Source organism: Canis lupus, chromosome 8 (genome assembly GCF_011100685.1).
Source record: "Canis lupus familiaris isolate Mischka breed German Shepherd chromosome 8, alternate assembly UU_Cfam_GSD_1.0, whole genome shotgun sequence".
Classification (NCBI taxonomy): domain Eukaryota; kingdom Metazoa; phylum Chordata; class Mammalia; order Carnivora; family Canidae; genus Canis; species Canis lupus.
This window is the reverse complement of record NC_049229.1, coordinates 1,452,837-1,476,381: the sequence shown is the minus strand read 5'-3', so window position 1 is coordinate 1,476,381 and position 23,545 is coordinate 1,452,837. Positions and strand designations below refer to the sequence as shown.

General features: G+C 40.1%; 1 protein-coding gene across 1 annotated transcript in view; it reads right to left on the bottom strand.

Moving 5' to 3' along the window:
* Positions 1-13,723: 13,723 nt before the first annotated feature.
* CPSF2 (cleavage and polyadenylation specific factor 2) overlaps positions 13,724-23,545 on the bottom strand; it is a 34,201-nt gene continuing 24,379 nt past the window's right edge. Inside the window, exons 12-16 of the mRNA XM_038544117.1 lie at positions 21,830-21,982; positions 20,003-20,228; positions 17,975-18,274; positions 16,676-16,810; positions 13,724-16,079 (exon numbers count right to left, since the gene is read on the bottom strand). Of these exons, the coding sequence (XP_038400045.1) occupies positions 15,987-16,079; positions 16,676-16,810; positions 17,975-18,274; positions 20,003-20,228; positions 21,830-21,982 (907 nt within the window). The 3' untranslated portion in view covers positions 13,724-15,986. The remainder of the gene's footprint in view (positions 16,080-16,675; positions 16,811-17,974; positions 18,275-20,002; positions 20,229-21,829; positions 21,983-23,545) is intronic.

The window sequence follows — 23,545 nt, the reverse complement described above, 5'->3', positions numbered from 1 at the left end:
TACCCCTTTTAAGATTAGATGTTAGGTGGAAGCCTTTAGGTTTACCACCATTGAAAATGACTAATAAAACCAACTTATTGTGGACAAAATGCAGTTCCAACACGAGGATACCTCCAGGGCACAGCCGTTCATACAAGAAAGATTTTCCCCAATTCAGGTTTGAAGAGATGCATGGTAAATCCATCCAACAAAGAAATGTTGGTTGCAAGTGCTAAAATGACGTGAGCAGTGAGCTGAATTACCATGATATTTGTTTCCTACTCCTGGGTTGTAGTGGTAATAGGAAAGGGGAGGGCCACGTGAAGGACAAGAGTCATAGGGGCCCAGAAGGGCATTCACGTGCCAGATCTTGCTTTTATGAACTAGTCCCCACAGCATCTGGGATTGAAAAGATAGAACGCCATTCCCTGAGCGCCACAACACACATGACGTGGGTGATAGAATCACAACGTACAAGAGGGTCTTGTAGCCCCACCCCAGGGAGGATCCCATAGAAAGTGGTAGTTTCGGCCTTCTAGACTGCAGCGTTCTTTCTCCACCGAGATACTCATTTGCTCACTCATCGTCCTTGTCATCCACTTAGGGCGCCAAGCTAGGGATGACCCCATGTGTGTGTTCTTGAGCATCTCGCTGGAAACCATATTTAATGTCATGACTTGTCCAGACCTCCCAGTGTTTCTAGGGTGATGGGGCGCATGCACCGTACACGAGATGAGCAGGAGTATCACCATACTGCGGACCCTTTGAAGGCAGGTGGAGAGCAGTGGAAGCCAAGGGCAATGACGCTCTGGGGGAGGTGCTTCTGCATAGCCCTCCCCGCCTGCTGCCCCTGGCCCCTCCTGGCCACCAGGTCCCTGCCTGCCTGATGTTCTGTTGCAGCCCTCAGGGATGCTGAGCAAGAGGAGGCGAAAACTTTCAGACATCCAGCACAGTCTCCGCTTAAATAATGAGCAATTGCTCATTGAAACAAAATAAACACATTGGTAAAATCCATAAACTCAACACTGGCAGGGAAAAAAAAGTTCATCGTTAATGCACACCTGGGTTAGGCTCTTTCCCTGGCCATTTGCATCTGTAGCTTCATGAACACGGCATCATACCTTCTGTATTACTCTGAAATCTACTGTTTGTCATTTTAACATAACACAAACATCTCTCCAGGGGAGTGTGTAGTGTCAACCTATGGATCAAAATTTTTTTTTTTGAGATTTATTTATTTTGAGGAGAGAGAGAGTGTGAGGGAGCCGCAGAGGGAGAGGGAGAAAGAAGCTGAGGCTGACTTTGCAGCGAGCGTAGCTGGACGTGGGGCTCCATCTCACGACGTGAAGTCACAACCTGGGCTGAAACCAGGAGTCAGGTATGCAGCTGAGCTGAGCCACACACATGCCCCTCAATCAAAATTATTTTTTTCTTAAATAGGGGTTAACGGTTCCACAGCCTGGCTACACCATAATCAATCCATGAATGTTCATTGTCACTCAGGTTTACTATTGCAAATGCTGTTTACTAATCAAGTGCTGAGAGCCCAGCAGCAGCTGGGGCAGCAGGGCAGACAACCATCGAGCATCTGACTCTTGGTCTGGGCTCAGGTTTGCAGTCTCAGCGCTGTGACATCAGGCCCACGTCCCTCTGCACATCCAGCCCCGAGTCTGTCTGAGATCCTGCCTCCCCCTCCGTCGGCCCCTCCAGCTCATGTGCTCTCTCTCTTAATCTCTCTCTCAAACAAATAAATGTTTAGGGCACCTAAGTGGTTCAGTCGGTGAGGTGTTGGTCTCTGGATTTGGCTCAGATCACGGCCTGGGGTGTTGGGCTCCGTGCTCAGCAGGGTCTGCTTGAGATTTCCTCCGCCCCTGTCTGTCCCTCTCCCCCGTCTGCTTGCTCTCTCTCACTCTCACTCGTTCAAGAGCTTGCTCTAAAATAAATAAATAAATAAATAAATAAATAAATAAATAAATAAATCTTTAAAAAATAACAAGTGCGTAGCCCAGTGCCTGTGGTGGAGTGTAACCACGTGCCAGGCTCGCCACCCTCCTTTCCTATGGTGCCTCCACGGTCAGAGAGAGGGTGCGGGTGAAGTCAGGGTTAGCAGCTCCAAAGACGTGCCTCTCATGTTGCGCATCTCTGCTTGCTGAGGTCGAGGATTTTCCTCAGTTTCTGAATTTGCATTTGACCCCAGTCCTCTCCCTACTTTACCTCGAGGCTGGAGGTCTCAAAATGTTTAAATGTGTCTGGAGAGTCTCGGTCGATAGCAGAAACATTCTCCCAGCAGGGATCAGGTAAAGCAGCATGCTCTGCAAAAGCGTCTGCAGTAGGGAAGATGTCAGGTGGCCCCCAATTACACATGAATGTGACTCCTGTTCCTGTTTTCACATGGCGGTGAGTTGAGGCCCCGGGAATATCCAGATCCTGGAGTTTCAACAATGGTCAGAGAGACACAGAGGTTTCCTTGTCTGAAAGACAGGCGATAGTCTTGCTTTATGAACCTCATGACGTACATGGAAGTCCCCCACCCAAGTCACGCAGCGGTCCCTCCCTCCTTCCTGAACACCATCTGTTGCACCGTGGGGATAGGGCAACAATTGTAGTTGCACTTTGAAGTCTTTAATGTGTCCTAGTCCAGGAGCGTGGACCTCAGGATACTCAAGTCTGGCTGCATGTCCTGGCAACAGCTCTTAATTGCTGGCACTGGCCCCCTGGGAGCCACGTGCTGGATCCGGCTGGCCACGCGGGGAGGACTCTGCACAAGGGGAGCGAGAGCAGGGCAAGGGCTCACCATCCATGTGGGTCACTGACTGAGCAGACACACAGACCCCATCCCCCCTTAGTGGGCTGAGTAGTGCACAGCGTCCTCTATGACTGTGATTTCTCTCTGCCACCCTTCATCCACCTCTGTAGGACTGGCAACAGCGGCTAATCCTTTCTGAGCACTTGAAAGCTCAATGTGCTAATTGTGGCCCCACTTTTCAGGAAACTGAAGTCACGGGATGAAGAGCTCACTTGGGATGGCTGCCAGGGGCTGACGGCTGGGGGTGAGTTTTGTACAGTAGCCACAATAGATGTTTTTTTTCCCCCCACAGGGCAACACATTATATGATGACTGGTGGTACAGTAATGACAATGACGGTTTCGACAAATGTTTTTTTTTTTTTTAAGATTTATTTATTTATTCATAGAGACAGAGAGAGAGAGAGAGAGGCAGAGACACAAGCAGAGGGAGAAGCAGGCTCCATGCAGGGAGCCTGACGTGGGACTCGATCCCAGGTCCCCGGGATCACGCCTTGGACTGAAGGCGGCGCCAAACTGCTGGGCCACTGGGGCTGCCGGATGCATGACTTTATGACTAAATCTGTCTGCATTTCACATTGTAGAGAAAACCTGGAAACCATCCAACAACTGGGAAGAGCCAAACAATGATACAGCCTGACGAGAGAGTATTTATAGCTATTAGAAGATATTTATAAAGGTGGGGAAATTTTCTCTAAAGGCACAATGAAAACTTACATATCAACTCCTATAAACATTTCATTTAAAAAAAAGATGGAAAAAAATAAAATAAAGATGGAAAGAAGCCAAGATGATATAAGTACTACATTCAGTAAAAGATTTTTTCCTGTTTCTCTACATCTTTTCTATGCTCTCTAAATTTTCTATAATATGCATTTATTACTTATTACAGAGAAAAGCTAAAAGGGGGGGGTAGTCTACTGAATGAAAGCTCGGTCTTACCAGTGGAATGAAGCAGAATCACCATCTTTATTTTGAACAGTCCATTAGTGATTAGTCCAATAGTTTATTAGTAAAATGGCCCTGATTCTTAACCTTTTTGGCAGCCATCTCTATAACTCAGTTTATAGTACAATAACATGCTTCTTTTTAAGCCTAGAATTCTAGGGTTTTCCTCTCCATCATATATTTATTTATGCCACTGGTTTAGAAAGACAGGTGAAATTCCATTTTCTTAGATTTTGCCCATTGTCAGGATCCCTGTAGGCACCAATTTTCTGTCTCTTTATACAAGAGCTAGTTCTTCCAGTGGCAGGTCATTTGCAAATTTTCTGAACCTGCTACCAATATCCTCAACCAGAAAATTTATGAAAATTTCAAGTTAAGGTAAGATGAGAACTTACTGTACTGTACTAATTCAGTACAGTACTAATTCAGTAAGTACTAATTACTGTACTAATTCAGGCTAGCACACATCCATCCATGAGCCATTTTGCAAATAGCTTTGGAAGGGTTAGAAACCCACTTGACTCAATCTTAACCCAACCCCAATGTCTGTCTCTTGTTAGTGTTGGATGGCATTTTGGAATTAATATATTCCTGAATAAATATGCTCCAAGACTATTCTCTGTAATTCTATGGGGAACAGCATAAAATCGCAATAAATTTGTGAAAAGATTCAGTATCTCTAGATTAATGTATTATCACTTTGACCAAACTTGAAAATTTGCTGCATTTAAATTATTTTACTGTATGCCTAAAGATAAAAATGTCTAAGATCAGGGCGCCTGGGTGTCTTAGTCAGTTTGGCGTCTGCCTTCAGCTTAGGTCATGATCTCAGGTCCCTGGGATCGAGCTCCCTGCTCAGAGGAGAGCCTGCTTCTCCTTCTGCCTCTGCCCCTCCCTATTCCCACTCATGCTCTCTCTCTCTCTCTCTCAAATAAATAAATAAAATCGTTTAAAAAATGTCTTAGATCTACATTAGGTCATATGTTGTAAATCACAGTTATTTAGAGGATACTATAAAAACATTAGAAGCTAATTTAAAGAATTCTTGCCTAGACACTAAAAGAGTAAACAGTAGAGGACCTTTTGGTAGATCAAGTGATAATGGTAAAAGAACTCAATTCACTATTGGTCTGAATCAGGAATGTGACTTTTTTTTGTTTTAAAGATTTTATTTATTTATTCATGAAAGACACACAGAGAGAGAGATTGGCAGAGACACAGGCAGAGGGAGAAGCAGGCTCCATGCGGGGTGCCTGACAAAGGACTCAATCCCAGGACCCCAGGATCACGCCCTAAGCAGAAGGCAGGCGCCAAACCGCTGAGCCACCCAGGGATCCCCCATGGAATGTGACTTTGAACAAGCCATTTAAGAACTCCCTCCCCCAGAGCTAGTTTCTGTATTTGTAAAAACAGAGGTGATATGAGCATTTAGGGGTGGAATGGAGTAAATAAGGCAACAATGATCAATAATTGTTAACATATATTGAGGTGCTTACTATGTGCCAGACGCTCCACATGCCTTGCATGATTCATACCACTTAATCTTCATGCAACCCTTATATATAGTACCATTGCATTGCCATGTGGGCTCAGGGATATTGCAGGTTTGGTTCTAGACAACTACAATAAAGTGAATATTGCAGTAAAGTAAGTCAAATAAGTTTTTTGGTTTCCCAGTGCATTTAAAAATTGTGTTTACATCATACTGTCATCTATTAAGTCTGTTTAGGCACAGGGCAATAACATTGTGCCTAAAAACAAAACAAAACAATGTACAGGCTTTAACTTAAAAAATACTTTATTGCTAAAAAAAAAAAAAAGAAGTGCTCAGAATCACCTGAGCTTTCAGCAAGTTGTACCCTTTGTGCTAGTGGAGGGTCTTGCCTCGGGGTCAATGGCCACAGACTGATGAGGGTGGGGGCTGCTGACGGTGCCTGGACCATTTCTTAAAAAAAAAGACAATGAAGTTTGACCCACTGATGAACTCTTCCTTTCACCTGAGCACTTAAGAGGCCATTGCAGGGTTATTAACTGGCCTAATTTAATACTGTTGGGACTAGGGAGCCCAAGGCCAAGGAGAGAGATGGGGAAGGGCCAGCCCACAGGGCGGTCAAACATACAGAAGCTACATTAGGTTCGCCGTTTCACATGGTTCGCGGTCCTGTATTGTCCACGGTCCCATTCGTGGTGCCCCAAAAGAATCACAATAGTGATACCAGAGATCATTGATCGCAGGTCGCCATCGCAAATGTAATTACAGAAAAGTCTGAAATACCGTTAGAGTCACTGAAATGTGACACAGAGACATGAGGTGAGCAAATGCTGTTGGAAAAACAGCACCGTGACCTGCGGGGCGCACGGCTGCCACAGACCGTACTGTGTAAAAACGCACAGCACCCGCAAAGTGCAACAGAGTGAAGCACAATAAAATGCAGTGTGCCTGTGTGTTTTAAGTAACGGGGCCCCACGAACACACCAAGCACTGCCCTCAGCATCAGAGGCCCCCATCTTCGGAGCCTATGCCCCTAAATACCGCATCTCCCCGGAGGGGGTGCTTGCCGGGTTTCAGTCTTTCACCCTGTGGAAACAGACCCTGGGAGTCTAGTGGTGAAGTGTCCCTACCTGTGTGGAACCTTTGGTGGGACTGACCACCCAGGTGCCACCTGAGCCTCAGCGTCCGCTGAGGACAAAGCCAGGCAATGAAGGGCCACCCGCATGATTGTGTGGGGAGGGGCTATTTCCTTGGTGGCTCTTCAAAGGCTGCTGGGCCACCTGCCTGGATCCTCAGAGCTACCTGAGGTTTTTGTCCCCATAAACCCTGCTTGTTCCTAGGCGAGCCAGCATTTCTTTTGCTCAGAGCTGAAGAACTGAGGTACTAACCCAACACCTGTACACACCGCAATGCCTGTTGTAAGAGCCGGAGGACTATGGACAGACCCTAAGCTTCATTGTCCTTACAGGGTAGGAGCAGGGCCCATTCTGCCCACAATCATGATGGTTAAATGGGACAATGCGTGTAAAGTACTTGGCACAGTATTTGGTACATGGAAAATACTCTGTGTCAAGCACTCTTGCTAGGGGCTGTTATTTATTTTTGTAAAGTAAGCACTTGAGCAATTATTCTCATTAGGTGAGCCAAATCTCTAAATGGGCGAGAGGGGCACTTGATGGGATGAGCACTGGGTGTTGTACTATATGTTGGTAAATTGAACTTCAATTAAAAATTATATATATATATATATAAAGAAATAATTATAGCCATAGACTCTATTTCCCCACAAGTACGAGTAAGTTCTAATAATTATTATACAGGCTCCCACGTTTGTTACATAACTGGACTCCAGCCTGAGCTGACTGAGGAATCGTTTGTCCAGGGGCACAATATTATTCCTCCTACTACAGACTGTGAAGATTGAATAACTGATTGTTTCATAAAAGAACAGCTCAGCGCTCAGTAGAGTGAACTTGGTCCTGACACTCCTAACACTTAAGAGTTAAGGGGGTAGATGATCCAAATGATGAATTGATAGGCTTTTTTTTTTTTCAAGGACAGTTATAAAATAATCTTAATGCAGACCTAAAGATCTTTAACTGCTAATGTTTCAGTGCAGAGGGCATTCTGGAGTGTGATCACTACGGGGTGGTGTCCTCCCACCATGCCCATCATCCCCCTCAAGGCTGTGGTGCCACCTGCTTCCTTTTCCTGCTCTCCTCCATGGACCCACTCCACTGCAGTCATTACTTTGGCTTACCTAGTGCAGAGACTAAGAAAGGAACCTATTGTAACAAAATAACCAAGACAAATGCCTGGACTGAACAGTTCCATTCAATGGAGAAACCTTCAGTTCCTGTGCCCGTTTCACACCCAGACCACAGTGGGAACTGGAAGGCAAGGTCAGCTATGGCACAGCACTCTGGAGCCTACTACTTAAAATACCTACCATGGCATTCAATTGGCAGGTGTGCCGTGGATTGGGAATGGGAGGGCACTCGAGTCACAGCAGCCAGGGTAGGGGGCCTGGAGGTAAGTGGCTAGCCCCTCAGTCAGGAGGTTCGCTAATCCCAGAGAGAGGGAATACATGAATACACTGAGGATTACGGGAGCCTATATTTTTTTTACTATAGAGTAAAGGAGGTACAAATATGGAAAGGGAGGAAACCAGAGTAAACCTCATCTAAGAATGGAATTGGAGATGTGTGCACTTACAGTTTTTACTATACAGAGATGGATGAACGAGGAACAGACGGATCTATTCCCCACTCTTGGCTCAGAAGGCCTAGTAGCAATGATAGCACAGTGGCAATGAGGGTAACCTAGCACCCGGATCTGGTTTCTAAATATCATTTTCCACTGGGACACCTGGATGGCTCAGTCGCTTAAGCAACCAACTCTTGATTTTGGCTCAGGTCATGATCTCAGGGTAGTAAGATCAAGCCCTGAGTTGGGCTGCTGAAAATTCTCTTGCACGCACACGCGCGTGCGTACACACACACACACACACACACAGGAAAAAAAAATACCATTCTCCACTAAACTAAAATAGGACTCTTTGGAGAAATATCTGATCCTAGGATAGGGTAGGAATAATAGAAGATGGAACCTGAAATACCTTGTGCTGAAATGTAAGAAAGTGCTCAAAGAACCATGGGGAAAACAATTATGGAGCCATTATGGAAATGGCAAGTTCCTCCAAAAATTAAAAATATTCCCACTGGATCCATGTCCCAAAGAATTGAAAGCAGCATCTCAAAGAGGTATTTGCACACTCCTGTTCATCACAGAATGAGTCACAATAGCAAAGTGGCAGGAGCAACCCAAAAGTCCACGGACAGATAAACGGATAAAGAAAATGTGGTATTATCCACACAATGAAATATGCAGCCTTAAAAAGGAAAGAAAACCTTCTTAGAAAATAAATAAAAAGGAAGAAAATCCTGCCACATTCTACAGTATGGATGAGCCCTGAGGATGTTATGCTAAGTGAAACTAGCTACTCATGAAAAGGACAAATACTGTGTGATTCCATTCAATCTAAAGCAGTCAAAAATCACAGAAAAAAAAAATCACAGAAAAAAAAAGTAGAAAAGGTAGTTACAAAGGGCTGGGAGGAGGGGATGAGGGTGAGTGCTTTAGTAGGTATGGAGATTCAGTGTTGCAAGATTAAAAAAAGTTGAGACCTCTGTAGTGCAACATCGTGAATATACTAAACACTGCTGAACTGTACACCTAAAGATGGTTAGGATGATTTAATGTTGTTTTTTCACACAATTAAAAAAAAAAAAAAAAAGAACCTGAGAACCATGTTAAAGAACACAGAGGCCAGCTTGAGTGTTCCTGCTAGCCAAATCTAGGGCAACTGGAGAAATCAGAATAGATCGTGATAGTTTGTAGATTATAAAACAGAATCCATGTTCCATGCATACAAATAAATAAATAAACGGGGAAGAGAAAGTATGACTCGAGAATATGCCAATTACATGTAGATGCAGGAGTATAATCAGAAAGCCACCGTTTGGCAATGACTGTTTCAGATAAGAATCATCAATGGATGCTAGAACCAGAGGATAAAAATGTACAGAATATAGATACTGAGGGATGCCTACGTGACTCAGAAGTTGAGCATCTGCCTTTGGTTCAGGGCGTGACCCCAGGGCCCCGGGATCGAGTTCTGCAATAGGCTCCCTGCATGGAGCCTGCTTCTCCCTCTGCCTGTGTCTCTGCCTCTCTCTCTCTGTATCTCTTATGAATAAATACGTAAAATCTTTAAAAATATATATTGATACAGTCCCAAAGTAGCTACCCACAAGACATTTATTCCACATTAATAAGTACAAAATACCAACTTCACAGTGGAAAAACCTTGCAGACGTAACCAGTTATCAACAATTAACATCACTGGTAGCAGCAAAAACGAACACCAAGCACCTCCTGATAGAACACAGCGTCACTTCTCCAGTATTCCTGCCAAAAATTCCTAACCTGATTCTAATCATGAGGTATCAGACAAATACAGTGTAAGGCTCAGTCTACAAAGTCACTGGCCAGCACTCTTCAAAAATATCAAGGTCTTTAAAAATTCTTTATTAAAAAAGGAAAAACCAAGGGAGAGCTCCAGATTGAGGAAAACAGGAGGGAAAACCTAACAGAATGCGTATTGCACTGCGGACAGGACCTTGGAGCAAAGAGGAAAGGATTATTTTAAGGACATTTTTAGAGTAAATGGTAGCATTTGAATGGGGTTTGTGAATTAAATGGTAGAATTGTATCAATATTGTCTTCCTGATTTTGATGGAAGTACTGTCGGGGACTGATGGGACATCATCCCTGCAACTTAGTATCAGACAATTAAAAAATTAATATGTATATATAGAGGGAATAAGGTAAACAGGACAAAAAACAGGAGAGGGATATATGGGGTTTTTAAAATTATTCTTGTAAATTTCCCATCCATTTAAAATTATTTTAAAATAACTTAAATAATAAAATAGATACACGTGGTCTTTCAGCTATTAGAAATTTATTACACCAATTTTTCTACTACTGGAGAAATCTCTACTTAATGCTTTCATTATCTCAGGTAAAACTATTCAAAAGAATAGTTGAAATAAATGCGTTAGAAGCTTTTCTTAATGGACAATAATCTAGGTATAAAATCCTACTTAATAGTTAAAAATGTATATTCTGAATCTTCATTAAACCTGCTTCTTTCTTCTGCAATAGTTTATCTCCTTGAAAAAAACCCCACATACATGATATTGAAAAACCTTGAGATTTTGAGTCCTGTACATTTAATTTTTTCTCATAACTGATAAAGGATTTATACACAATCTCATTAGACTTATGTCCTCTGATATTTAAATATGAAATTTAACCTGAACCAACATAAGGTTGGAAATTACAGTATCTTTACAATTTCTGGTATACTCTACTTTTAATTATAGTTTGGGATTAAATAACCATTTAATATAAAAAAAAAATCTCCTACAGTAGCAAATATCTATTAGAAGAGGGCTCTTTGGGCAGCCCAGGTGGCTCAGCGGTTTAGCGCCGCCTTCAGTCCAGGGCGTGATCCTGGAGACCTGGGATCCAGTCCCACATCAGGCTCCCTGCATGGAGCCTGCTTCTCCCTCTGCCTCTGTCTGTGTGTGTCTCTCATGAATAAATAAATAATCTTTAAAAAAAGAAGAAAGAGGTTACTTTAAATCTTTTTCTTCTTTCTCCCATCATTTAGAGTCAAGTAATAAAGTCATGTTGGATCAAGACCACAAGTTGTTTCTAAAATCATTTACATTCCTCATAAGCTTGGTAAATGAATCTAAAGAGAAATGAGAGCTCCCAAATTATTAAAAACCAGGACAGTGGCAGCACCCTTGGAATAAAAACAGCTTCCCACAGAGAGTTGTTTGAAGGACCTCACTAGTTGTGAATGTTCAATTTAGCAGTGCCTTAAAAAAAAAAATTGTCAGAGGAAAGAAAGGAAATATGATAAGTTGGATATTGAACATTACAATTGACAAAATCTCAGAAAATGAATGGGTAAGCCTTTATGAAACCTTCATACATTCTCCACTTGACGGTATCACTCTGTATCAAAAATCTGAGCAGGACATATGGAACCCAATTAACAACTTCCCACAAAAAAAGCACATATACTTTTGGTTCTCTTCAACTACAGTGCAGAGAAATTTAAGTCTCCAAACTTCTATTTTGCTCCTTGAAATCGTATTTTGACTTCAAGAACTAAAATGAAAGAGGCCTGAGTAATAAATGAAAACACTCAGAAAAAAAAAAGAGAAAGCGAGCGAGCTGTGTGCACACTGGGAGAGGACAGGGGAAGAGGGAAAGGACAGAACAAAGATACCCTTACCTCCTGGTTGGGTAAAGTCCTGGGTTGATTTACTTTTGGTAATTTTTGGTATTTTCTCATAAATGCAACTGAGGTGGTTCACAGTTAAGAGACAGGCAAAAGGAGAAGAAAAATAATCCTCCTTGATCCCTGCTCAGGAGAGCAGATCTGAATGTTCCTTCTGTAGTTCCCACCAAATCTTCACTTCTATGTTCATTGAATGGATGAATATAAGAGGGGAGTGGGGTGACAAGGAACCACCACCACACAATCAAACTCCCAATCACTGAATTGCTAACTACTAGTCCACTGAAACAAAGTGAACATAAAGTATCATCACAGCAGTGCAGAATACAAAAAAGAGTCCAAATTCAGTCTTAACATCTCCTGATGTTATGGTAGGGGCTGTGAAATTTATCTAGTCCAACACTTATTTTAGTGCTGAATGGATTCTACAAGGATTCTAGATCCATTCATGTGGTACCAAATGAAAGGATTTCATGAGGCTGGGTCCCACTCCCACTCTGGTCTATGAGGCTCTCAAGCAAATCCCTTCCTTACCTGAGGTCCATTCACCCAGTATTAAAATAAGCGAGCTGAACTAGATGAATTCCAGTACTCCTCAGCCATAACTTTGTTAAGATTTCATGCTGTAGATTTCAGCTACTTTTTCTTTCCCCTATGGGTTTTCTGCAGACATTGATAAGCTGATTCTAAAAATCACACTGACATGCAGGAGAACCAGAAAAAACAAAACAATCTTGAAAGAATAAAGTTGGGAGGACTCACCTTTGCTGATTTTAAAACATAATTTTAACAGTTATCCAGACACTGTGGTATTGGCATAGGATATATCATATAAATCAATGAGAACTGAGAGACCAAGAACAAACTCATACATTTATGAGCAACTGATTTTCAACAAAGGTGATAATTTAATGAGGAAATGGTCTTTTCAACAAATGATGCTGGGACAACTAGGTAGCCACATGCAAAAGAATGAAATTGGACCCCTACCTCACACCATATATAAAAAATTAACTCAAAATGACTATAAGACTTCAATGCAAGAGTTTAAATTATAAAACTCATAGGAAAAAAACAGGTATAAATCTTTGTGACCTTGGATAAAGCAATGGTTTCTAAGATATAACACCAATAGCACATGGAACCAAAAGAAAAAAACCATAATCACAGTTTACCAAAATTAAAAATTTTTGTGGGGCAGCCTGGGTGGCTCAGCGGTTTAGCGCCACCTTCAGCTCAGGGCCTGATCCTGGAGACCTGGGATCAAGTCCTACGTCGGGCTCCCTGCATGGAGCCTGCTTCTCCCTCTGCCTGTGTCTCTGCCTCTCTCTCTCTGTCTAAATGAATAAGATCTTAAAAAAAATTAATAAATGAATAAAATCTTAAAAAAAATTAAAAAAAAATTTTTGTGTGTGTGGCTCAAGGGACACAATCAAGACAGTGAAAATCAGAATGGGAGAAAATGTCTGCAAGTCACTTATCTGATAAGGATTTAAGTATCCAAACTGTATTAAGAAAATGTTATTAATTCAACAACAAAAAAGATAAATAATTCAACTAAAAAACAGGCAGAGAATCTGAACAGAATACAATGGCCAATAAGTACAGAAAAGATGCTCAACATCATTAGTCATTAAGAAAATGCAAATCAAAACCATGAAATACCTCTTCACACACACTAGGACGATTAAAATAAAAAATAGGGTAGGAAACAAGTGTTGCCAAGGATGTGCAGAAATTGGAATCCTCACATCCTGCTAGTGGGAATGTAATATAGCATTGGCACTTTGGAAATAAGGTTTGGAAAACTGACAGTTTCTCAAAAGAGTTATTGTATTATCCAGCAATTCTCCTCTTAGGAATATGTTCCCCCAAAACTGAAAACCTACATTCACACAAAAAACTTGTATAGGAATGTTCATGGCAGCATCATTTATACTAGACAAAAATTGAAAAAACCCAAATGTCTATCAACTGATGAGTGGATAAACAAAATGTGGTATATACACACACTGGAATATTATTCAACCACATAAAGAGTGCTGACACATGCTACAGTATCAATGGATCTTGAAAATATCATACTAAGTGAAAGAAGTCAGACACAAAAGGCCACATATTGTATGATTTCATTTTTATGAAATATTCAGAATAGGCAAATCCATATAGACAGAAAATAGATTGATGGTTGCTTGGGACTGGGGTGAAGGGAATGGAAAATAACTGCTAATTGGCAGAGTGTCTTTTTGGGGGGATGAAAATATTCTGGAATGAGAGTGGTAATGGTTGCACTACTTTAAATATACTAAAAGCTAATGAATTATATACTTTAAAAGAGTGAATTTTATGGTATATGAATTTCAAATTTTTTTTAAAAAGGCCCTCTTAGAAAATTGATTTCCTCACTTCTATTTCAGACCACCTACTGGTTCATAAAAACAATAATTTTCAACAATACTTGACATTTATAATTCATTGTAACAAATACTACAATAAATTTTTTTGACCAAATTATTTATAATCAGCTGATGGTCCACTTGTATTTATTTTGCCTCTAAACAAAATCTGAAAGTTCCTCTGAGTTCATGATTTATTTTATAGCCTTTTTTAAATGTATATTTTTAAGTAACTAAGGCTAAAGAAATGTCTTCATTTTAGAAATTTTAGTAATCCTGCCATCAATAAACAGGACAAAGTATTGCTCTTGCAATGACATTAGTTAGCACAGCCATCTTCAAGCAGCACTTTAAAATTTAATTCCTGTTCATAGGACAATAAAAAGGCTAAGTGAGAAATAATTTTTCAATATCAGTATCGCAATGTAATCTGTATAACCAGATGCTTCAAGCCATATAACAAATGCAGACTTTCTTTCCCCTGGAATATAAATAGGATTCCAGGCTTACTCTTTTCAGTAACAGGATTTTAAGTTGAATTTTTTCAAAGCTCTACAAAGAAAACATACTCTTTATCGTCACCTTCTGTAATGGTGTTCTGCATATCTGATTTTTGCTATCAGAAGACTGAAACTTTGCATTAGCACTATAATCCACAACAAATTCTTTATAAACTTTGAAAGAGAATAAAATATTAATTCTAGTCTGATATCACTGGGTAGTACTATACTATGTATAGTTCCATATAAGTTAAACAGGAATGATCCTTCTAAAAATGCTAAGCATTAAAAAGAGGGCTTAATTACTTGAGAAATAAAGATCAAGGACTGCCATGATCAAGCTACACACTAGACAAGCATCCAAGATTATAATAGGGCAACATGATTCTCATTTTTAAGTTCAATGAAAATTGCATATATTCAGTTTTTACTCTTAAACACAAGTGGTTTATACTGTATTTGGGCCGCTAGCCCCAAGAAAGACAGGAACACAGAAAGGATGACCTTATACAACTTCAGTATTATTTTTGTAGTAAGGTGTATAAAATCCAACCATTGCTTCTGCAACCTTAGGAGGGAGCAAGCCTAAGAGATGAAAACATTTACACCTTTTGATTCAATTATACTATCACCTTATAAAAATATAAGGTTCAACATTTGTTTCCTTAAAAACAAAGCACTAAACAGTTCTCAATGAAGTAACCTAGCGATAGCTAAGATGTATCTAACATGTATACAGAATCCTTAAGACTAAAATAGCAGGAGTTCTTTTGCACTACATATATTCAAATGATGTTAGTTGTTGTAATTCAACCTGAACAACAAAATCTTGGTAAAGTAATAGGAGAAATAAAAATTGATTTCTGAACGAAATATGTACCACCTTCCACTAGATTGAATAACTGGGAAATACAGGTAGGGTAAGGAGATATGTGTGAAGACAACTGCATATCAGAATTCAAAAGAAGAGTTAGAGCACATACTCTTTGTTTTTTCTTTTTTAAACACACGGGCCTCAAAAAACTGTATCTTCAGTTTTTTTTTTTTTTTTTTTTTTTTTTTACATAGCACATCTTTTCTCAATAATTCTCACTTTTCATTCCAGAAAATTTAAGAAACTGTTTGCAAGAATTCACAACATGCAAACATGTTTCTCTAAGGCCATGAGCTGGTTTGCTAAGTTGCATTGTTTTATTCAAGTAAAAAGCCCTTCTAGAACAAGGGGTCTGTAGAGAAAACCAATCACCTTCGATTCTTGGGCCTGCACACTTGTTAGGATCTCTATCACTCTGAAAGCTAAAATGTGGAGTGCTCATTTGAGCATTAGCAAAATGGACTCTATTTACATTTTTTAAAAAATCGAATGCATGTTAAATTTTTCTGGCAATTCTTTCTGTATGTTACAAGACAAAAAAGCAAAAGCTTAGAATAAGAACGCTTTTTTCTTAGAAAGGTCAAACAGATACTTCCTGACATCATGTCCTTTACACAATGGCATACTGTTCATATAAAAGGTCTCTTATCCTATAAAAATCTTGACAAAGGCAGCCTTCTAATCCAATGCGTCCAGTTTCCGTCTAGAAAGTAAAAAACAAAAACAAAAACAAAAAACAAACTTTAGTATATTTGCTATTAATATGCAGACATAATAAACAAGATATATTAACTCGACTATTTGATGATTGGTCTGGAAATGGGTTGCTCAGCACAAAATAAGGATATTACATTCAAGTCATGAATTTTACATAGATATGTAAATGTCAAGATTCAAGTAATAAAAATTTACAGTAAAATTATACATTATTTCTTTAAGAGTCACTTTTATAAGCCTTTAAGGTCATCATTATGAATATAAATTACGGTCTCCAGTTTGTGAAATTACTGATCAAGAATCACAGAAGTCAAAATGGCAACACATCAGAAGGAAATATTTGTTCACTTTGCCCCTTATTAAAAACACATTTACGGGCAGCCCACGTGGCTCAGAGGTTTAGCACCGCCTTCAGCCCAGGGCGTGATCCCAGAGACCCAGGATCGAATCCCACGTCAGGCTCCCTGCATGGAGCCTGCTTCTCCCTCTGCCTGTTCTCTGCCTCTCTCTCTCTGTGTCTCTCAGGAATAAATAAATAAAATCCTAAAGACAAAACAAAACAAAGAAAAAAACCACACTTACTCTACGGACCGCTACTTGATTGTTGCAAACAAGCACACCTCCTACAAATTCAGCTTGAATCCCCTCCCGTAAAAGAACTTGTTTGAAGTCTGACAGTCTTGGTTCGTTCATAAAAACTGACTGATGTCCAGGAACCTTAAACAAGGATAAAGGGGAAAGAAGAACTTCAAATAAGACACCACACATACAGTTGTACTGAATAAAGTGCAGTAACACATCTCTAAGATATTTTCTATCATTCCCTGAAGACCTCTAAGGGATCCTATCAAGGCTGTAAATCACATTCTGAGTTGCTATTCTGAATTTTACCTCATTATTTAACATTACAAAGCCCAAGTTTCCCATCAGTTTTTATTAGTCATAGCTCACAGTAACAGGGAGATTTGGTGATGTTATGCTCTTCACTCACCCACTTGCCTGAGGGGGTCAAGGAGAGTGCCAGTAGGCAGAACTGAACCAAAAAATTCATTTTCCAGATCCAACTCCTTCACTTAGGGAATTCTCAGGGGAGTCCTCCCCTGATCCCACTTTCACCTTCCCTTCTCCCTTAGAGTGAATGCAGTGGATGCCAGGGGTTTTAGAATCAGAAAAATAAGCGGTTCCACCTATTGCTGCTACTTGGAAATTGCCGTGAAGCTTACTAGCTTTAGCAGAGAGAAAAAAAGATTCTTTTTCCTCCCCCAATCTCAAGAGTATTACTAGAGAGGAATCCAATGACAGAGGTCGGCTCTCTACTCCTTACTACACAGAAAGTCTAGAGTCCTCTGACATGCACACAGGACTCTTACTACACAGTTTTAACACTGTTGTAAGTTAATTACCTGAAATCTTTGCTAAAAGAGTATCTCCTGAGAACATGTAAATACTAGATTAAAATTATACCTATACTTTATAAAAGATTCTTACCTGTATCAAAACCGAAAGTGATTTCAGCTGAGCTAACAATGTACAAAAATGGAGTACAAGAGTTTCAGTCTTAAAAAACTATAAATCTCCTAACTGGAAGTAGGTATGTGATGTAATCCTCACAATCAATATTTAAATACTGAAAAAATAAATCATAAAACAATAATATATCTTATGATATTTGCTAAATATTTCCTGTAATTGTTATCATTCCCTTGCAGTCCAGGATATAAACACACGCTCCTGCATGCACACAGCCATATTGTAAATAATCTTTTTTCTAAAACTCCAAAATTCGTCTACATAGGATACATAATTTAAAGAGTTAAAAACAAAAGAAAAATCCAAAGGATGACAAATGCACAAAAAGCACATGCTTTTTTTTTTTTTTACCTCGTGGGGAGGCAATGGTTCCAAGGTTGGAATGATCTCGCTTTCTTCACCTGTCTCTTTCTCATCATCCCCAAACAGACTCTTCATGGCCTTCTGTTGTGCTATAACGCTGGAATCCGAAGGAGCGTCCACTTGCATTTCGGAGTCTTCTCCATCATCCTTCAGTTCTCCTTCTTCTAAAATAACTCCTGTGTCCACTTTGGAAACTCTCATGTCCAAGACACCGTCTATCCAAGCTAATTCAGCATCTTTTGCCTTACAAAACTGAAGGGAGCTGACGAGTGAATCTTTCAATCTCACCTAGACACAATGCAAAGGGGAGGGAGAGAGATGGGAGTCCACGAAATATAAATTGACAACAAAATACAAACAGCTATCATTTCCTGACTCTGGTAATGTGTATTAAGATTCGAAAATCTTGCACTCATCTGATCCTCACTGCGAATGGTAAAGACCTAGTGACCTGTGAGATCATGAGGACTGCTGTCTGCTTTCCAAAAGGTTCTTAACCCGGGGCCCCGAGGTGGTTCAGCAGTTGAGTGTCTGCCTTTGGCTCAGGACATGATCCCAGGGTCCTGGGATTGAGTTCCACATTGGGCTCCCTGCATGGAGCCTGCTTCTCCCTTTGCCTGTGTCTCTGCCTTTCTCTGTATGTCTCTCATGAATAAATAAAATCTTAAAAAAAAAAAAAAAAAAAAAGTAAAGAAAAAAGATTCTTAACCCTTGACTGCACATTGGGATCACATGGCAATTTCTTTTTTTTCTTTTTTCTTTTTGTTAAAGATTTTATTTATTTATTCATGAGAGAGAGAGAGAGGAGAGAGAGAGGCAGAGACACAGGCAGAGGGAGAAGCAGGCTCCATGCAGGGAGCACGACGTGGGACTCGATCCTGGGACTCCAGGATCACACCCTGGGCTGAAGGCGGCGCTAAACCGCTGAGCCACCCGGTCTGCCCCACATGGCAATTTCTTAAAATATATGTTGATGCTAAGGTCCCACCTCCAGCGACTCTAACAAAACTGATGAGACTAAATCCAGAGCATGGAGTCCCCCTGTCACCCCCAAACCTCCCCCAGATGATTCTAAGGTTGGTGCTCTTCAGGAGTACTGAGTTACTGCTTCCTCCATCACCATGAATTTCACACATCCATATTCTTGGAATGCTGCTTCCTCTCGTTCTGCCCAGAATAACTTTGCTGCCTGGTGAATTCCGACCAAATCTAGATATCACTCCTGCTTTAACTGCTATCATCTCCCACTATCAGATAAAAGCTAATCTCTCCTCTGTGCTACTCCTATTTTTTATACCTGCTTCCATTTTTTTCAATTAGGAATAGACCCTTGACATCAGTGAATTTTTATAAAACTTTTGAATTCTTGAATACTCCCTATTCTTCTCCCCTTCATACTTCTGCAAATCTTGTTCCCTCTGCCTGGAATACCCTTTCTCTCTCTCTCCCACTCTCTATGCCACCCTGATGACCCATCTAAACATGTTAGAATTCAGCTTAGTTATTGCGTACTTTGGGACATCTTGTCTAAACTTCCAAATCTGGGTTGGGGGTCTCACTCTTTATACACCCACAACATACTGTATTTTCTCTACTGGAGGTCTAACAATGTGATAAATGCTCTTTCCTTGTTAAAGCCCCACAGACCGTAAGATCTATGAAGACAAGGGACCGTATGGGTCTCACTCACCACTATATTCCTAATGTGTACCTGTCCTTTTTTTTTTTTTTTTTTTATATAGTATATATTTATATCACTTTTATTTATTTATTTTTTATTTATTTATGATAGTCACAGAGAGAGAGAGAGAGAGAGAGAGGCAGAGACACAGGCAGAGGGAGAAGCAGGCTCCATGCACTGGGAGCCCGATGTGGGATTCGATCCCGGGTCTCCAGGATCGCGCCCTAGGCCGAAGGCAGGCGCCAAACCGCTGCGCCACCTAGGGATCCCTACCTGTCCTAATCTGCAACAAAAAGTGTTTATTTCTGTGTGGCTTCAGATGCCAACACACTTACCTGGTAGATATGAGTTTCACTAGTGGCATCCACTGTTTCATGTAGCTTTGGCATGTACACTTTAATATCTTTCCCACCAAATGCACGACAGCACTCTGCGAGATCCTGACTGGCCTCTGGTGGTCCATGGACAATGATTAACTGTCGTGGTTTCATCTGATTAATGATCTTTTTAATGGAATCTCCATCAGAGCGTCCTTCATAGTCTATGTAAGTAACTCTGGCTCTGTAATTAGACAGGATTATTCAAGGTTACTTTTCTGATAAGTTAACTCCAAAACTAGGTTATTAATGGCTTTTATCATCAGGAAAGAAATGCATAGAATATGTAAAATAAGGATTTGAGGAATACGCATATTATATTGTTAATAAGTATTTGAATGGGAAGGATTATGGATTACTCAATAGCTATTAGAAAAAAATAGCTCACTATATAAAGAAAAGTAAAACTGGATCCTGTTCTAATGCCATATATAACAGCAGGTTGAGCTGAAGCCATAAGAGAGAATGTGAAGACTTAAAATATAATAGAATAAAACGTACGAATTATGTCTGTGACCATGGACAGGGAGAGACTTCTCTATACACAATTCTAAAACCATAATGGAAAACATTTTATTATTTCATTACATCAAAATTAAAGATTTTTTTTTTTTAAAGTAGACCATGGACAACTCTTATAAACAGGTAACAGAATGGGAGAAGATATCTGCATTGTCTGTAACCAACCAGGGCTAATATCCAAAATATACAATGATCCCCTGCAAATCAATAACAAAACAGCAGCAACTGCTACAGAAAAATGCACAAAGGCCATGCACGTGGACTTCACAGAAAAAAAAAGTAACAAGCATTTGAAGATAATAATCACAGTAAGACAAATTTAAACAGTGATATGTTACTCTGTACTGGAAAATGCTGAAGAGTTAGATAATGCCAAACACTGGTAAGGAAACAGGGATGAAAGAAGCCTTCTGCTCTTGTTAGGGAAAATATAAACTAATACAGCCATTCTAGAGAGAATTTTGTGATACTGATAATAAGCATTATTTAGATATTAGGTGTACTCCAAAATATATGCTAAATGATATCACTAGACAAACCACTTTGTTCTCTAATGATTTAAAAAAAAAAATCCATCCAGAATGATGATTTTCTGGCGTTATTAACTGCACCAAATGAAAAAAAGGTTTATTAACTACTTCTGATTGTAGTAACATTTTTAAGACATAAGGACACTAGAGATAAGGAGTATAGTTTATGAAACACTTAGAAAAATTAAACTTGTGAACTGCACAAGTTCACATGCTACCAGACTTACTAAAAAGGCCAGAATGTTTCTTCATATAAATGTACAATTTGAAGTTGTTTTGTTTTTTTTAAAGATTTTATTTATTTTTATTTTTTCATGAGAGACACACACACACACACAGAGAGAGAGAGAGAGAGAGAGGCAGAGATACAGGCAGAGGAAGAAGCAGGCTCCATGCAGGGAGCCTGATACGGGACTTGATCCTGGGTTTCCTGGATCACACCCTGGGCCGAAGGCAGCGCTAAACTGCTGAGCCACCCAGGGATCCCCCAATTTGAAGTTTAAACCCCACCTCACCACCAATTCAAACACACTGGCATTCAAATACTATTAATGAAAACAAAATGCCACCATACTTTATAAGTCTTTGCACAGAAAAAGAAATTAAATTTTAAAAGTACAAACTTACTAGATATTCAGAATTTTCACTTCTGAAACAATGAAAAATTATGTAATTCAAGTTCTTAAAATTTTATCTTAGAATTTAGTTTCAAAATGCAACAAAAAGCACTTACTTTATTTCAATAGACTCTGTTGTAGAAATACACTTGGTAGGAACATCAGATAAGTCCTGATCCATGGGTTCATCTCCATTTGTCAAGCCAGATTCTAATTTGCTTTTCTCTTCTTCAGTCGCTTGGAGTTCTGGAACTAAGAAATCTTCTGGTCTAAATAATAAGTCTCTAATTAGAAGTGCTAATGGCAAACTAATATTATATAATATATATAACTAGTAGATGGCACAAATTTTAGACTCCTCACATCTCTCAAGATTTAAATACACAATTGATCCAAAGCTAATGCAACTTTATAACACCGATTACCAAATGACTGTGTATATTCTGTTTTCCTGACCACTGAGGAATGCTCTGTAAAACATGCTGTGTGGGCTAGGAAAGAGGCCTAGACAGACCACTGGAAGATCTTCATGGCTAGGGACACCTGCACCCCGATGTTTCTAGCAGCAATGTCCACAATAGCCAAACTGTGGAAGGAGCCTCGGTGTCCACTGAAAGATGAATGGATAAAGAAGATGTGGTCTTTGTATACAAAGGAATATTACTCAGCCATTAGAAACGACAAATACCCACCATTTGCTTCAACGTGGATGGAACTGGAGGGTATTATGCTGAGTGAAGTAAGTCAATCGGAGAAGGACAAACAGTGTATGTTCTCATTCATTTGGGGAATATAAATAATAGTGAAAGGGAATAGAGGGGAAGGGAGAAGAAATGGGTAGGAAATATCAGAAAGGGAGACAGAACATGAGAGACTCCTAACTCTGGGAAACGAACTAGGGGTGGTGGAAGGGGAGGAGGGCGGGGGGTGGGGGTGACTGGGTGGCGGGCACTGAGGGGTGCACTTGACAGGATGAGCACTGGGTGTTATTCCGTATGTTGGCAAATTGAACACCAATAAAAAATAAAGTTATTATTAAAAAAAAAAAAAAAAGAAAAAAAGATCTTCGTGGCTATCACAAGTACTTTTACAACCTGGCCCTGCATTTGTTTGAATCATTCTTTCTCTCAGTTTCTGTGGTTTCTCTTCCCAACTCCCAGTCTTATAAATCTCGGACCTCTTTTGATTTCCTGAAGGGCCCTGGTTACTCCATCTGTGCCCAAAGAAAGCATATGACTCTCCATTGGCACATTACCAAGTAGACTAAGATACAAAATAATGAGCTCCCTCAAAGGCATTTGCCTTTATTTCAACAAAGTATGAATGCGTCTATGTTCCCATCTTTACTTCCCCTATCAGAGAGAGTTGTATGTTAAAATTAAAGAACAGGGGTGCCTGGGTGGGTCAGCTGGTTGAGCATCTGACTATTGGTTTTAGTTCAGGCCATGATCTTGGGGTTGTGAGATCAAGCTTAGCGTTGGGCTCTCACACTCACCGCAAAGTCTGCTTGAGATACTCTCCCTCTGCCCTTCCCCACTCCCAGGTTCTCTCTCTTTCTCTAAAATAAGTAAATTAAAAAAAAAAAAAAAAGAGAAAGAAAAAAAAGTAAAAAATAAGAATATTCTTTCTCGCCTCCTGTAATTATCTATGCCACATGCCCAAACCCACTCCCACTGGTCTCTGGGAATGCAGGCCTCTGTTACCCAACACCTAGACTGTACAGCAGTTTCTCAGAACCTGGAGTTCAACTTCACCATCTATGATCCACAGAACAGCAGTATAGCAGGAAGCACTCAAAGTGCATCTCCTAGAAGTCATGAGTCACCAAATTC